General features: G+C 45.9%; 1 protein-coding gene across 1 annotated transcript in view; it reads right to left on the bottom strand.

Moving 5' to 3' along the window:
• Positions 1–15,658, bottom strand: part of myo3b (myosin IIIB) — a 113,458-nt gene that overhangs the window by 7,787 nt on the left and 90,013 nt on the right. The window contains exons 35-36 of the mRNA XM_084180130.1: positions 540–640; positions 123–169 (exon numbers count right to left, since the gene is read on the bottom strand). Of these exons, the coding sequence (XP_084036256.1) occupies positions 123–169; positions 540–640 (148 nt within the window). The remainder of the gene's footprint in view (positions 1–122; positions 170–539; positions 641–15,658) is intronic.

The following is a 15,658-nucleotide window of genomic DNA, read 5'->3' as shown; positions in this document are numbered from 1 at the left end:
GCTCTGTTATTTTCAGCACTCCATTTACATGATAGGAAAACAAAATCCATTTCTGGATTCTCCTATTCCACAAAGGGCCTGCTCTGTTTAGAGTTGCTGTAAGTAGGAAAGCAGTTATTTACCCAAGTTTTCTCGGCTTCCTCTTGCTCCCCTGGTAATCCAGAGTTCTCTGTGGAAAGGGCCAAGAGCACAGTCAAAAAGATGAGCAGAGAGTCATTCATTTTTAATTCAAAGTGATTTTGTGTTGAATGCGAGCAGATGCTGATAATATCAGAAGCATAATATTTTGGGATCAAAGGGCTCAAGTGAGCCCGATGAAGCATGCATCTTGCTCAGCTTTGATAAACCACATCAATTATTCACCGTGAAGGCAGACATCCTGACATGAAAGCAACAGATAAAGAACATAAGCACATGTTCAAGACAAGAGGCAGAGAAGCGTGGGGGTGGGGCTCGAGGGTCTGGCACAGGTAGATTTAATTGTATTATCATCTGGAACCAAAGTCAGACAAAGGGCTTTATCGCCACTTTGAACTCACATTTAGCTGGTTGTAATAGAGACTGTCTTCAGGGCTGTTCAGCAGTTTGGGCTGCTGGCCCCTCCTGCGAGGGGTTCGCTGCTGCAGCTTGAGCACTGGACCTGCAACAGAGACAAATCACTGAGACACAGCATAGCAACAACACTCTCACACTGATACAAAGTGTGGTAACAGCCCCAATGGATAATCACTACACACTGAGATGCATTCACTGGAACAAAATACAATGAGGTAATAAACTCCACAACAAATCATAAAGGCATAAAAACCATAAAAGCTGTAAAAGACAGGGTGAAAAGCAAATATTCCCACAGTCATGTCAATGGGGTTTATTCCCCTCTATGGGACTCAAGAGGAAAACCAAGCTCTCAGAGCTAACTATGCCAATATGGCATCAGCAGATCAATGACTCAAACTCAGATCCACTTCTTGGAGCAGAAGATTATAGCATTGCCAATTTGATGTTGTTTTCTTTTCATGTTCTAAGCCACATGATTGTAACTATTTATAATTCATAATAACCTAGATGGTGATATAACATGGTAGGCTTTTGCAATAGATAATGACCCAGCTTACACGATCACCTGATTAATCAAACATCAAATCAAATTGTATTTGTCACATGCGCCGAATACAACAGGTGTAGACCTTACAGTGAAATGCTTACTTACAAGCCCTTAACCAACAATGCAATTTTAAGAAAGAATACCAAAAAACTAAACAAAAAAAACATCAAATAAAAAATTTATAAGAAATAAAAGTAACAAATAATTAAAGAGCTGCAGTAAAATAACAATAGCGAGGCTATATCCAGGGGGTACCGTACCGAGTCAATGTGCGGGGGCACCGGTTAGTCGAGGTAATTGGGGGGGCAATGCAAATAGTCTGGGTAGCCATCAGGAGTCTTATGCCTTGGGGGTAGAAGCTGTTTAGAAGCCTCTTGGACCTAGACTTGGTGCTCCGGTACCGCTTGCCGTGAGGTAGTCCATGACTAGGGTGGCTGGAGTCTTTGACCATTTTTAGGGCCTTCCTCTGACACCGCCTTGTATAGAGGTCCTGGATGGCAGGAAGCTTGGCCCCAGTGATGTACTGGGCCGTACGACCAGTTGCCATACCAGGCAGTGATGCAACCAGTCAGGATGCTCTCGATGGTGCAGCTGTAGAACCTTTTGAGGATCTGAGGTCCCATGTCAAATCTTTTCAGTCTCCTTAGGTGGAATAGGTTTTGTCATGCCCTCTTCATGACTGTCTTGGTGTGCTTTGACCATGTTAGTTTGTTGGTGATGTGGACACCAAGGAACTTGAAGCTCTCAACCTGCTCCACTACAGCCCCATCGATGAGAATGGGGGCGTGCTCGGTCCTCTTATTTTTCCTGTAGTCCACAATCATCTCCTTTGTCTTGATCATGTTGAGGGAGAGGTTGTTGTCCTGGCACCACATGGCCAGGTCTCTGACCTCCTCCCTATAGGCTGTCTTGTCGTTGTCGGTGATCAGGCCTACCACTGTTGTGTCATCGGCAAACTTAATGATGGTGTTGGAGTCATGCCTGGCCATGCAGTCATGAGGGAACAGGGAGTACAGGACGGGACTGAGCACGCACCCCTGAGGGTCCCCCGTGTTGAGGATCAGCGTGGCGGATGTGTTGTTACCTACCCTTACCACCTGGGGTCGGCCCGTCAGGAAGTCCAGGATCCAGTTGCAGAGGGAGGTGTTTAGTAACAGAGTCCTTAGCTTAGTGATGAGCTTTGAGGGCAGTATGATGTTGAACGCTGAGCTGTAGTCAATGAATAGCATTCTCACATAGGTGTTCCTTTTGTCCAGGTGTGAAAGGGCAGTGCGGAGCGCAATAGAGATTGCATCATCTGTGGATCTGTTGGGGTGGTATGCAAATTGGAATGGGTCTGGAGTTTCTGGGATAATGGTGTTGATGTGAGCCATGATCAGCCTTTCAAAGCACTTCATGGCTACAGATGTGAGTGCTACGGGTCGGTAGTCATTTAGGCAGGTTACCTTAGTGTTCTTGGGCACAGGGACTATGGTGGTCTGCTTGAAACATGTTGGTATTACAGACTCAGACAGGGAGAGGTTGAAAATGTCAGTGAAGACACTTGCCAGTTGGTCAGCGCATGCTCGGAGTACACGTCCTGGCCTTGTGAATGTTGACCTGTTTAAAGGTCTTACTCACATCGGCAACGGAGAGCGTGATCACACAGTCGTCCGGAACAGCTGATGCTCTCATGCATGTTTCAGTTTTACTTGCCTCGAAGCGAGCATAGAAGTAATTTAGCTCGTCTGGTAGGCTTGTGTCACTGGGCAGCTCGCGGCTGTGCTTCCCTTTGTAATCTGTAATAGTTTGCAAGCTCTGCCACATCCGACGAGCGTCAGAGCCGGTGTAGTATGATTGGATCTTAGTCCTGTATTGACGCTTTGCCTGTTTGATGGTTCGTTGGAGGGCATAGCAGGATTTCTTATAAGCTTCCGGGTTAGAGTCCCGCTGCTTGAAAGTGGCAGCTCTACCCTTTAGCTCAGTGCGGCTGTTGCCTGTAATCTATGGCTTCTGGTTGGGGTATGTACGTACAGTCACTTTTGGAACGACATCATCGATGCACTTATTGATGAAGCCAGTGACTGATGTGGTGTACTCCTCAATGCCATCGGAAGAATCCCGGAACATATTCCAGTCTGTGCTAGCAAAACAGTCCTGTAGCTTAGCATCTGCTTCATCTGACCACTTTTTTATTGACCAAGTCACTGGTGCTTCCTGCTTTAGTTTTTGCTTGTAAGCAGGAATCAGGAGGATAGAATTATGGTCAGATTTCCAAATGGAGGGCGAGGGAGAGCTTTGTACGCGTCTCTGTGTGTGGAGTAAATGTGGTCTAGAGTTTTTTTTCCCTCTGGTTGCACATTTAACATGCTGGTAGAAATGAGGTAAAATGGATTTAAGTTTCCCTGCATTAAAGTCCCCGGCCACTAGGAGCGCCACCTCTGGATGAGCATTTTCCTGTTTGCTTATGGGCTTATACAGTTCATTGAGTGCGGTCTTAGTGCCAGCATCGGTTTGTGGTGGTAAATAGACAGCTATGAAGAATATAGATGAAAACTCTCTTGGTAGATAGTGTGGTCTACAGCTTATCATGAGATACTCTACCTCAGGCGAGCAAAACCTTGAGACTTCCTTAGATATCGTGCACCAGCTGTTGTTTACAAATATACATAGACCGCCACCCCTTGTCTTACCGGAGGATGCTGTTCTATCCTGCCGATACAGTGTATAACACGCCAGCTGTATGTTATTCATGTCTTCGTTCAGCCACAACTCTGTGAAACATAAGATATTACAGTTTTTAATGTCCCGTTGGTAGGATATATGTGCTTCTAGTTCGTCCACTTTATTATCAAGCGATGGTATGTTGCCCAATAGTATCGAAGGCAAAAGGCAGATTAGCCACTCGTCGCCGGCTCCTTACCAGGCACCCCAATCTCCTTCCACGATATCTCCTTTTCTTTCTACTGTGAATGACGGGGATGAGGGCCCTGTCAGGTGTCTGGAGCAAATCCCTCTCGTCCGTCTCATTAAAGAAAAAGTATTTGTCCAGTTCAAGGTGAGTAATCGCTGTTCTGATGTCCAGAAGCTCTTTTCGGTCATAAGAGACGGTAGCAGCAACATTATGTACAAAATAAGTTACAAACAATGCAAAAAAACAAACAAAATAGCACGGTTGGTTAAGAGTCCATAAAACTGCAGCCATCCCCTCCAGCGCCATTGTACAAAAAAACATAACACAATTTAGATCACAGTAGCTATTTTCTACAACTCTACGTCCAAGATTTATAAGTTTAAAAAATGTGTTTTAAAACTTAGACACCTTTACAACGAAGCATCTATTTTTAATGCCAGACAGCGTTTCATCTTCTACCCTTAGTTTTGGGTGAGACGGGACATTCCTTCATCATCTCCTGTTACTTCAGCTTCCCAACCTTGACTAAAGCTGCATTTACTTTTTGCAGCTTAACACTACTTTGTACTCACTTTGAACAGACCTCATCACATCTCAATCCTATACATCAAAGCTCAATAGTTTTTTCCTCCGCTCCTTCTGCTTTCTTGATGTTATTCAAACTAGATTTACTAAATTCACACAACCTTGAAAATGCCTATCGAGATGCTGTCATTTCTATATGTCTGCACTTCTAGATCTTTTATTTATCAGAGAGCAGTCAGAATGATTTCTTGTCCTAAAGAGTCAGGGCACAATTTCTCTCCAATGTTGTTGTTTAAAGATATGTAAATAGGGTGGATAGAACCAACATTCTTCATTGAAAACAAAACTTTACGTTCCTTGCGTAACCCCGGTTCTCTGATATTATGAGTGAGATATCTCACATGTGGAGTTTCGCTAGGACCACCTGCTCTCTCGGAGGTACCTATCAAAAGTGTCTGTTGGAGACAGACAGGTAGAGTGGAGAATGAGGGGAGACCCTCACTTCCATAAAAGGAGCCACTCTCCCGCCCTCTGGTTATTCTCAAGCATGCTTCTCTTCCTCACGCTCTTGCGAGCAGGGGAATGCGGTGAGATATCTCACTCATAATATCATAGACCTGGGGTTTAGCAAGTAACCTTAAGTTCTCTTTCAATTATTCGTTTCAATATCTCACATGTGGGGATATGGCCAACTCCCGTATCACAAAACATGCTCTCCGAAGCCAGAGTAGTCCCAACATCAGCATCTCTCAGAGGTGCCGAAACTAAGGGAGTACGCACCGAAAAGGTGCAGAGACAACCCAACGGGGAAAAACCTCATAGCAAAGTGAGGGGAAGCCCAATACAAGATTCATACAATCTCAGTTTAATGAGAAAAGCCCCAGAAAACGGAGGTAAACACCTCTGTAGTAGCGGGCACTTCCAGACCCCTTCGAAGGCTATCACCCTCGCCATTATAAATCAATATTATGGTCCCCATGATCCGGCAGGATATCCTCGAAAGAGAAGGGCCCAATGAGCGAAGAGCATGACACCCTTGCCCAAACACTCCTACAATCCAAGTAGATGCGAACCGCACGTACTGGACAACGATGAAGACGCCCTTCTAGGAAAGGCGATAGGTGAAAAGCCATAGCCTCCAAGGTGTGACAATGGGAAAAAAGTCCTGCAAAGAGCATAGGACCATGGAAAAGTGTAGGGAGGAACAATCTGTCTAGTCACATAACTTCTCCATGACAAAAACACACCAACTAAAACATAGAGCATGCATAATGGACTGGCATTCTTTTCCAAGAGTCGTGGGCCTGTCTCTTTCCTTTTTTCTTTCTCTCTCACTGGCTATGCCCCGAAGGCTAAAGCATCCGGGTGAGGATAGAGAATTGCTTCGTTTCACTAGGGCGGGGGTTCCCAAACTATTTCACTCAGGGCCCCACTTCCTGCATTGGGGAACATCCCGCGCCCCACCTGCGTGCGCACGCACGCGCCACATCTATTTCTATGGGCACACCCACAGTTTATGACACAAACTGTTCACACCCCTTTTGATGGTGGAGAGAATTTTGCAGGTTTAAAGCTTATTTCCTGCAATTCTACACATTTTGTCATGGGGTGCAAAGAAAATGTTGCAGTTTTAAAGCAAATGTTCTTGCAATTCTATACATTTTGCCATGTCTAATGTGTATTCTTGTGATATGAGTGACAAAAAATTATATGGGATAAAAAACTGAATTCAAAACGTTAGCTGACATGGGCTAGCTGATCTGGACATTTCTGACAAGCTATAAATAGCTCTCTAAGATATGCAATGACTAACATGACAAGAGGAATGCATTCTACCATTACAACTTTCAAGAGTACGTTTAAAGCCGGACTGAGTTCCTAAAAAATGAATTAATAAATGGCCAACCCCTTGCGGCCTCCCTATGGGTTTGGGAACCACTGCACTAGGGTATAAGCCCTGCATGACGATAGCTGTCGGGACTGGTCGTAAGCAGGGTTGCGCCTGCGGACCGGAAAATCACTGGTCATCGAGGTGCTCGAAGATGAGCAGGGAAAGCATACGGCATCCCTCACTTCTTCTCGTTGTGTCAGCTCTTCCACCCCAAACGGCGTGGTCACTGTGTTTTGTCTCCCCGGGACATATAGGGTCGCCACTTCTACCAGGCTGCAGTAAGTCAGTCTGGATAGATGTGGGAAGCGGGCTCTCTCAGAACAGAGCAGCCAGTGCCATGACGTAAGACGTAATATAGGTAATATAGCCAGAGGAAGAAGGAAACACTTGCAGCGCAGTATTCCTTATACTGGGCAGTAGGACAGCTACATAACTGGTATGTCTTGGTCCTGCTCCATGGGTGGTCAAGAGATGTTCCTCAGCCACTCGCTCCCCTAAGATGGGGAGGCAGAGCAAGCGGTTGCATCACAGTAAAAAAAACAGGACGAGGAATGCCGAAGCTTTGTGGACTCTGGAGTTTTCCTTTTCATCCAGACAGTAAAGTAAGGAATTACTACACTTACTGATCTCTAGCTCAATGGAGATTGTCCTCCATAACAGAGCCAAGTCGTATTTTCCACCCCTCAAAATCAGTGGTGGAAAAAGTACCCAATTTACTTGAGTAAAAGTAAAGATACCTTAATAGAAAATGACTCAAGTAAAAGTGATACTACTTGAGTAAAAGTCTAAAAGTATTTGGCTTTAAATATACTGTAAGTATCAAAAGTAAATGTAATTGCTAAAATATACTTAAGTATCAAAAGTAAAAGTAAAAGTATAAATCATTTCAAATTCCTTATATTAAGCAAACCAGACCGCACAATTGTTATTATTATTTTTTTACAGATAGCCAGGGGCACACTCCAACACTCAGACATTATTTACATATGAAGCATTTGTGTTTATTGAGTCCGCCAGATCAGAGGCAGTAGAGATGACCAGGGATGTTCAATTTAGTATGGCACCGGAGAAGATGGCTGCCGTTTTACAGCCCTCTAACCAATTGTACTATTATGTGTGTTTTTTCGCGTTATTTGTAATTTATTCTGTACATAATGTTTCTGCCATCATCTCTTATAACCAAAAAGAGCTTCTGGATATCAGGACAGCGATTACTCACCTCGTATTGGACGAAGATTTTTTATTCAACGAGGCGGCCGCGAAGGATATCCTACAGACACCCGACAAGGCCCAAATCCCCGTCATTCGCAGGAGAAAGAGACGGAGATATCGTGGACGTAGGTCGGGGTGCCTCGTAAGGATCCGACAGCGAGCGAGTAAACTGCCTCTTCCATCAATCCTATTAGCCAATCTTCAATCATTGGAAAATAAATTAGATGACCTACGATTATGCTTATCCTACCAACGGGACATTAAAAACTGTAATATCTTATGTTTCACAGAGTCGTGGCTAAACGACGACATGGACAACATACAGCTAGCGGGCTATACGCTACATCGGCAGGATAGAACGGCTGACTCCGGTAAGACAAGGGGTGGCGGTCTGTGTATATTTGTAAACAACAGCTGGTGCACAAAATCAAATACTAAGGAAGTCTCGAGGTTTTGCTCGCCTGAGGTAGAGTATCTCATGATAAGCTGTAGACCACACTATTTACCAAGAGAGTTTTCATCTATATTTTTCATAGCTGTCTATTTACCACCACAAACCAATGCTGGCATTAACATTGCACTCAATGAGCTGTATAAGGCCATAACTAAACAGGAAAACGCTCATCCAGAGGCAGCACTCCTAGTGGCCGGGGACTTTAATGCAGGGAAACTTAAATCCATTCTACCTAATTTCTACCAGCATGTAAAAAAATAAAAAACTCTAGACCACCTTTACTCCACACATAGAGACACATACAAAGCTCTCCCTCGCACTCCATTTGGCAAATCTGACCATAACTCTATCCTCCTGATTCCTGCTTATAAGCAAAAACTAAAGCAGGAAGCACCAGTGACTCGGTTAATAAAAAAGTGGTCAAATGACGCAGATGCTAAGCTACAGGACTGTTTTGCTAGCACAGACTGGAACATGTTCCAGGATTCTTCAGATAGCATTAAAAAGTACACCACATCAGTCACTGGCTTCATCAATAAGTGCATCGATGACGTAGTCCCCACAGTGACCGTACGTACATATCCCAACCAGAAGCCATGGATTACAGGCAACATCCGCACTGAGCTAAAGGGTAGAGCTGCCGCTTTCAAGGAGCGGGACTCTAACCCGGACGCTTATAAGAAATCCCGCTATGCCCTCCGACGAACCATCAAACAGGCAAAGAGTCAATACAGGACTAAGATTGAATCGTACTACACCAGCTCTGACGCTCGTCAGATGTGGCAGGGCTTGCAAACTATTACAGACTACAAAGGGTAGCACAGCCGCGAGCTTCCCAGTGACACAAGCCTACCAGACGAGCTAAACCACTTCTATGCTCGCTTCGAGGCAAGCAACACTGAAGCATGCATGAGAGCACCAGCTGTTCCGGATAACTATGTGATCACGCTCTCCGTTGCCGATGTGAGTAAGACTTTTAAGCAGGTCAACATTCACAAGGCCGCAGGGCCAGACGGATTACCAGGACACAAAAAGTGTGTCTCCTCCATTTTCTCATGTGAGTACGGTCACGAAAGTGAGCTGCTGCACAGAGAATAGGGTTTTGTCTTAACGCAGCCCTGCCTTCTCACTGCTGCGAAACTCAGAGAGGGGAAGGAGTAGAAACCATTAAACGTGAAGAGAGAGGGTAGGCCCTGGACACTATCCTCAGCTGCCAGGGCTGCGCCCTAGGTTGGCCGACCTAGGAGGGATAGCAGTCTGCAATGATCAGAGGACTCAGAGTCCTCGAGAGCCTTATGGGCATGTCCCTTAGCCAAGCAATTGATGCAGAGAGGGTGGGGATCTTTCCCAGCAATCATGGAGCCGCAAGCACAAGAACATGGGGGTTCGAGTGCTAGGCTTGTCCCGGGATGGGATAGCAGTGGCCATTGCGAGGGACAAGACTTGTTAGGGGGACCGAGCAACGCCTGTTGCAAGAACAACATGTAGACGGCGTAGGCTAGCAAGTTAGAAGCCCTGCGGCTTGTGGCTAGCAAATAGTATCTTGTGTAAGTGGCGTACCAAGCTAGCTAGTTAGGAGCCTTGCCTCTAAGCAAGCTAACCTCACTAGCATACCCTACCAGCAACACAATAGCATTGCTAACGCCGTTCTCTCATCTAGTTTAACCTACAGTGCCTTCAGAAGGTATTCCTACTCCTTGACTTATTCCACATTCTGTTGTGTTACAGCCTGAATTCAAAATTGATAAAAACAGTTTTTCCCCCTCACTAATCTACACACAATACCCCATAATGACAAAGTGAAAACATGTTTTTAGAAATGTTTGCTAATTTATTGAAAAAGAAATACAGAAATTCTAATTTACATAAGTATTGAGTCAAAACATGTTAGAATCACCTTGGCAGTAATTACAAATGAGTCTATTCTGTACAGGCTTCCTTCTTTTCACTCTGTCAATTAGGTTAGTATTGTGGAGTAAATACAATGTTGTTGATCCATACTCAGTTTTCTCCTATCACAACCATTAAACTCTGTAACTGTTTTAAAGTCACCATTGGCCTCATGGTGAAATCCCTGAGCGGTTTCCTTCCTCTCCGACAACTGAATTGGAGGGACACCTGTATCTTTGTAGTGACTGGGTGTATTGATACACCATCCAAAGTGTAAGTAATAACTTCACCACGCTCAAAGGGATATTAAGTGTCTGCTTTTATATAATTTTTTACCCATCTACCAATAGGTGCGGTTCTTTGCGAGGCATTGGAAAACCTCCCTGGTCTTTGTGGTTGAATCTGTGTTTGAAATTCACTGCTCGACTGAGGGACCTTGCAGATAATTGTATGTGTGGGGTACAGAGAAGAGGTAGTCATTCCAACAATCATGTTAAACATTATTATTGCACACAGAGTGAGTCCATGCAACTTATTATGTGACTTGTTAACCACATATTTACTGCTGAACTTATTTAGGCCTGCCATAACAAACCCATGACAAAGGGGTTGAATACTTATTGACTCAAGACATTTCAGCTTTCCTTTTTTATTAATTTGTAAACATTTCAAAAAACATATTTCCACTTTTATATTATGGGGTATTCTGTGTAGGCCAGTGAGAATAAAACTCAATTTAATCCATTTTAAATTTAGGCTGTAACTGTGACATGATGAGGTTGGTCCCAGGAGCAGAGAATAGATGAGGAATCAGTGGTAAAAGTAAACATAAATACTTTACTTAGAATAGGTAGCAGTAGGATTACAGTAACGCTGAGAAAACAACAAACACTAGGACTAGAAAACTTACTCAGGAGGCAAACACACATGACATACGAATCAAGCTACTGCAACGGAAACAGAAAACACACCTCTCTTAAAGGGGAACTCATAATTAGAAAACAGAAAACACCTGAACGTCATAATAGTCTCTAGGACGCCCTCTGGTGACAGGTGGAACCATGACAGTATACCCCCCTTCTAGAAGCGGTTCCAGCCGCGGAGTCAGGGAGCACCACGGAGTTGGGCAGTGTGTTGTGAGCATACTCCGCCCAGACGAGGAACTTGCTCCAGTTGAAGGCCTGAGAAGAGACAAAACACCGGAGGAACTTCTCCAGCTCCTGGTTGACGCGCTCAGTCTGCCCATTCGACTGTGGGTGGAACCCCGAGGAGAGACTCACCGACGTCCTCAACAGGGAGCAGAAGGCTTTCCAATACCGCGCCACGAACTGGGTCACACGATCCGAGACAATGTCCTGGGGAAGTCTGTGTAGTCGAAAGACATAGGTAATCAAGAGATTAGCCGTCTCCCTCGCTGAGGGCAACTTGAGCAAAGCGATGAAATGGGCTGCTTTGGAGAACCGATAGACGACCACCAGGATAGTGGTCAGCCCTTGGGAAGGAGGTAACCCTGTGATAAAGTCTACAGACAGGTGGGACCAGGGCCGGCTGGGGATGGGCAGAGGTGTCCATCCCCATGCGACGGCGCACAATTGGCCCAGCGTCGTCCAGGGTAGGGGAGGGAATGGCCGGCAGGGATGTAGCTCAGTTGGTAGAGCATGGCGTTTGCAATGCCAGGGTTGTGGGTTCGATTCCCACGGGGGGCCAGTATGAAAAAATAAAATAAAATAAATAATGAATGCACTCACTAACTGTATGTCGCTCTGGATAAGAGCGTCTGCTAAATGACTAAAATGTAAAAATGTAATGTGTCCGATTAACCCCTGGGTGCCCAGACAATTTAGAGGTGTGTCCCCATTGTAGTATTTGGGACCGGACTGATCGTGGAACATAAAGCCTGTTAGCGGGACCCCCACCGGGGTCATGTTCTCGGTTCTGGGCTTGTCGGACCGTGGTCCCTCTCCTCGTTAGAGACATCGTGCTGAAGGGACAGGGCGTCTGCCTTCTGATTCTTGGATCCTAGGCGATAGGCTAGTGTCAAGTTGAACCTGTTAAAAAGCAGAGCCCACCTAGCCTGGCGAGCGTTCAACTGCTTGGCTTCTTGAATGGAGACCAAATCATGAAAGGATGAGGTGCCCCCTCCAACCAGTGTCTCCACCCATCAAGAGCCCACTTTACTGCCAAGAGCTCCCGGTTGCCTACATTGTAGTTGTGTTCCGCTGGCGAGAACCGCTTGGAGAGGAAGGCGCATGGGTGCAGTTTCTTGTCCTCCTCATTCCGCTATGAAAGGACCGCCCCTGCTCCGGTGTCCGAGGCGTCCACCTCTACCACGAAGGGACGAGTAGGATCAGGATGAACGAGGATGGGCCCGGAGGTGAAACGTCCCTTGAGCTCCATGAATGCCCTGTCAGCCTCAGGGGTCCAGCAAAAACGGTGGTCAGGGACCTGCGGGTTAGAACCGTGAGAGGCAAAATTGCATATAAAACGGCTGTAAAAATTGGCAAACCCGAGGAACCACTGGACTTGTTTGAGTGAGGCGGGACGGGGCCAGTCGGTGACTGTCTTAACCTTAATGGGGTCCATTTGGATGCCGGCGGTAGAGATAATGTGACCCAGGAAAGAAACTTGGGATATGTGGAACTCACATTTCTCAATCTTGACATATAGTTGGCTCTGCAGGAGATGCCTCAGGACTTGGCGGACATGCAGGATGTGTTCCGGGAGGGTCTTGGAAAAGAACAGGATGTCGTCGAGGTAAACAAAGATGAACCGATTCAACATATCCCTAAGCGTGTCATTGACTAATGCTTGGAAGACTGCCGGTGAGTTAGATCATCCAAAGAGCATGACTAAATACTCATAGTGGCCACTAGGGGTGTAAAAGGCAATCTTCCATTCATCACCCTCCCTGATTCTCACCAGATTGTAAGCGTTGCGGAGGTCCAGCTTGGTGAAGAATTGGGCCCCTTGAGCCAACTCCAAGGTGGCGGACATCAGGGGTAGAGTGTAACGATTCTTAATCGCAATCCTGTTCAGCCCTCTGTAATCAATGCAGGGACGCAGACCCCCATCCTTCTTACCCACGAAGAAGAAGCCTGCACCAGCTGGAGATGTAGAAGGGCAAATGAACCCTGCCTCCAGCGACTCCCAGATGTAATTGTCCATGACAGCTGCTTCAGGGGCCGAGAGGAAGTATAGCCGGCCCCGAGGAGGTGTGGAGCCGGGTAGAAGTTCTATGGCACAGTCTTAAGGACGATGAGGGGGAAGGATGGCGGCTTGCCTCTTACTGAAAATCTCCCGAAAGTCGAAGTACAGGGGTACCCTAGGATTAGAGGATTCTCGGGAGCAGTGATCAAAAGAAAGCTAAGAGTTTCAGAATGGTTCCCCCCAACCTGCAGTAGAATGGGCTTGGTATGATACTCCACCTGGCCGGAGCCGATGGGACGCCCATCGAAAGCTTGAATCTGCAGAGGGATGGGACATTTCATGCAGGGGATTTGTAGTTTACTGGTGAAGTGTTGGTCCATGAAATGTATCCGCGCCCCAGAGTCCAAGAAGGCTTGAATGTGGTGCTGACAGTTGTCCCAGGGTTGCAGGTAGTGACAGACTGTGACTGGGTGGCTGGGGAGTAACTGCACAGCTCGTCAGGGTCTCCCCTTGACCTCGCGAGCGCTTGCGTTTCCCGTCAACTCTGGACATGTAGCACGGAGATGGCCGAGACCTCCGCAACATAGGCAGCAGCCTTCACACATGCGCTTGTCACGTTCCTGTAGGCTCAGACGTGTGCGTCCCAGCTGCATGGGTTCCTCAATGCTGTGCTCGGGGGGCTTGGGGTGCTCAAGAAACCGGGATACCGGGGTGGTGTCAAAAAAGCGCTGTCTCACACGTTCTCGGATGCGGTTGTCAACCTGATTGCCAGTGTTATCAGTGACTCGAGGTCCTCTCCCAGTTCTCGAGCGGCCAGAAAACACACCTCTCTTAAAGGGGAACTCATAATTAGAAAATAGAAAACACCTGAGTGTCATAATAGTCTCTAGGACAGTCCCTGTCACCCTCTGGTGACAGGTGAAACCATGACAGTAACACAACAAAATGTGGAAAAAGTAAAGGTTGTGTTAACTAGAACGACCCTCTCAGCTTTCACGGCCGAAGGCTAGCTCGGTCATGCGTTTTTGTTCAGCCAGCACTGAGCTAGCCATGGCACACCTTCACCACGAGATAGCTGCTAGCTAGCTAACGCCCCACTAGCCTCGCGGCTATAGCGTTATACGTTGCTCAATATTGCTAGCTGTTAGCTGCAAGGCTCCTAACTAGATAGCTTGGTACGCCATTAACACTAGATACTATCCAAGTTAGCCTAAACCTTGCAGTGTGGGCTAAACCAGTCTCAATAGCTAGCAATGATGCCAACTACCAACGGAGACTGAACATTTTTAAAGGAATTTCTACTCGAAAATAAAAACCTTCCGGTTAGTACTCAACCTCTCGACAAGGTCTGAAGACCTACACTCGGCAGCGATATCCTTCACGGTTTACTTGTGAGCAGATAAGCAGGAAAACAGGTATCCAGCCGATATGAGGAAGAGAAGCGAGAATAACCAAAGAATGGGAGAGTGCTCCTTTTATGGAAGTGAGGGTCTCACTGTCTCCAACAGATGCTTTTGATAGGTACTTCCAAGAGAGAAGGTGGTCCTAGTGAACCCCCACATTTGAGATACCGAAATTAATAATTGAAAGAGAACCCTATGCTACTTTTGACATATACTGTTTGTCGTATAATTCTAATTTGAGGTGTCTAATATATTTAGATTAGCAATTGGCAGCTGGGAATCAACAAAATGCCCTTAGGTCAATGGTCCCTTCATGGTTTGATTCTGAATGTGTAGTAGGCGTACTAGTCAACCTCCTGTGCAAACACCATTCTGAAATGTATCTAAACAACCATTAGCTCAGCTGGTTGGAGCATGGTACTATCGGTGTGGGGATTGTGGTTTTGTGTATTTTGCACCTTAGGTTTTACAAAAAAATATGTTATTTTAATGATGTCTGAAATGCGTTTGATAAGCAAATTTCGAATTCCCCTGAAACCGCATCAAAGCACTCAATCAAGAATAATGAATCCTGACGGCCTTGAACAAAGTTTGATAATGTAATCATACTGCAGAATAATGTAACTACATAGCAGCATGAACTGTTTATCATTATCACTGGAACAAAATATGTTGTTAAGAAAATTAAAAAACAAAGAGTAGTTATGCTCTAGACAGCTAGTTAGCTGACATGCAGTCTTGTTATTTGACAAGTTCTGTTCAGTCAGGCATTGCCTTTTCCTTTAAAACAAATAAACTAAGGACATCAGATGTTCATGGCAAAGCAACGATTCATAACAGCACTACACGACTGAATGGAGGAGATTTATGTTTGGGGTCTGAGGTGAGATGTTTTCTCTACTCACTTTAGACCCTCCTTCCTGAGGGAATGATTGGAACTTGGCTGCTCTGATATACAGCTGGATCCCTGTGTGTCTGTGCAGTCCAGGAGTCAGAAACACAACTCCCAGTGCCAACATCCCCATTTATCCAGCATGACCCGCAGCGATTAAAGCATGTAGCAGATCAGAGGAAGGGTCAGGCTCCCCATCTCCGCCTCTGTTTGGGAAATCACTGCCATTTGATCCAGGCCAGCCCC

Source organism: Coregonus lavaretus (genome assembly GCF_964263955.1).
Source record: "Coregonus lavaretus genome assembly, chromosome: 16".
Lineage (NCBI taxonomy): Eukaryota > Metazoa > Chordata > Actinopteri > Salmoniformes > Salmonidae > Coregonus > Coregonus lavaretus.
The sequence above is the reverse complement of the archived record's forward strand: the minus strand, read 5'-3'. Positions and strand labels throughout refer to the sequence as shown.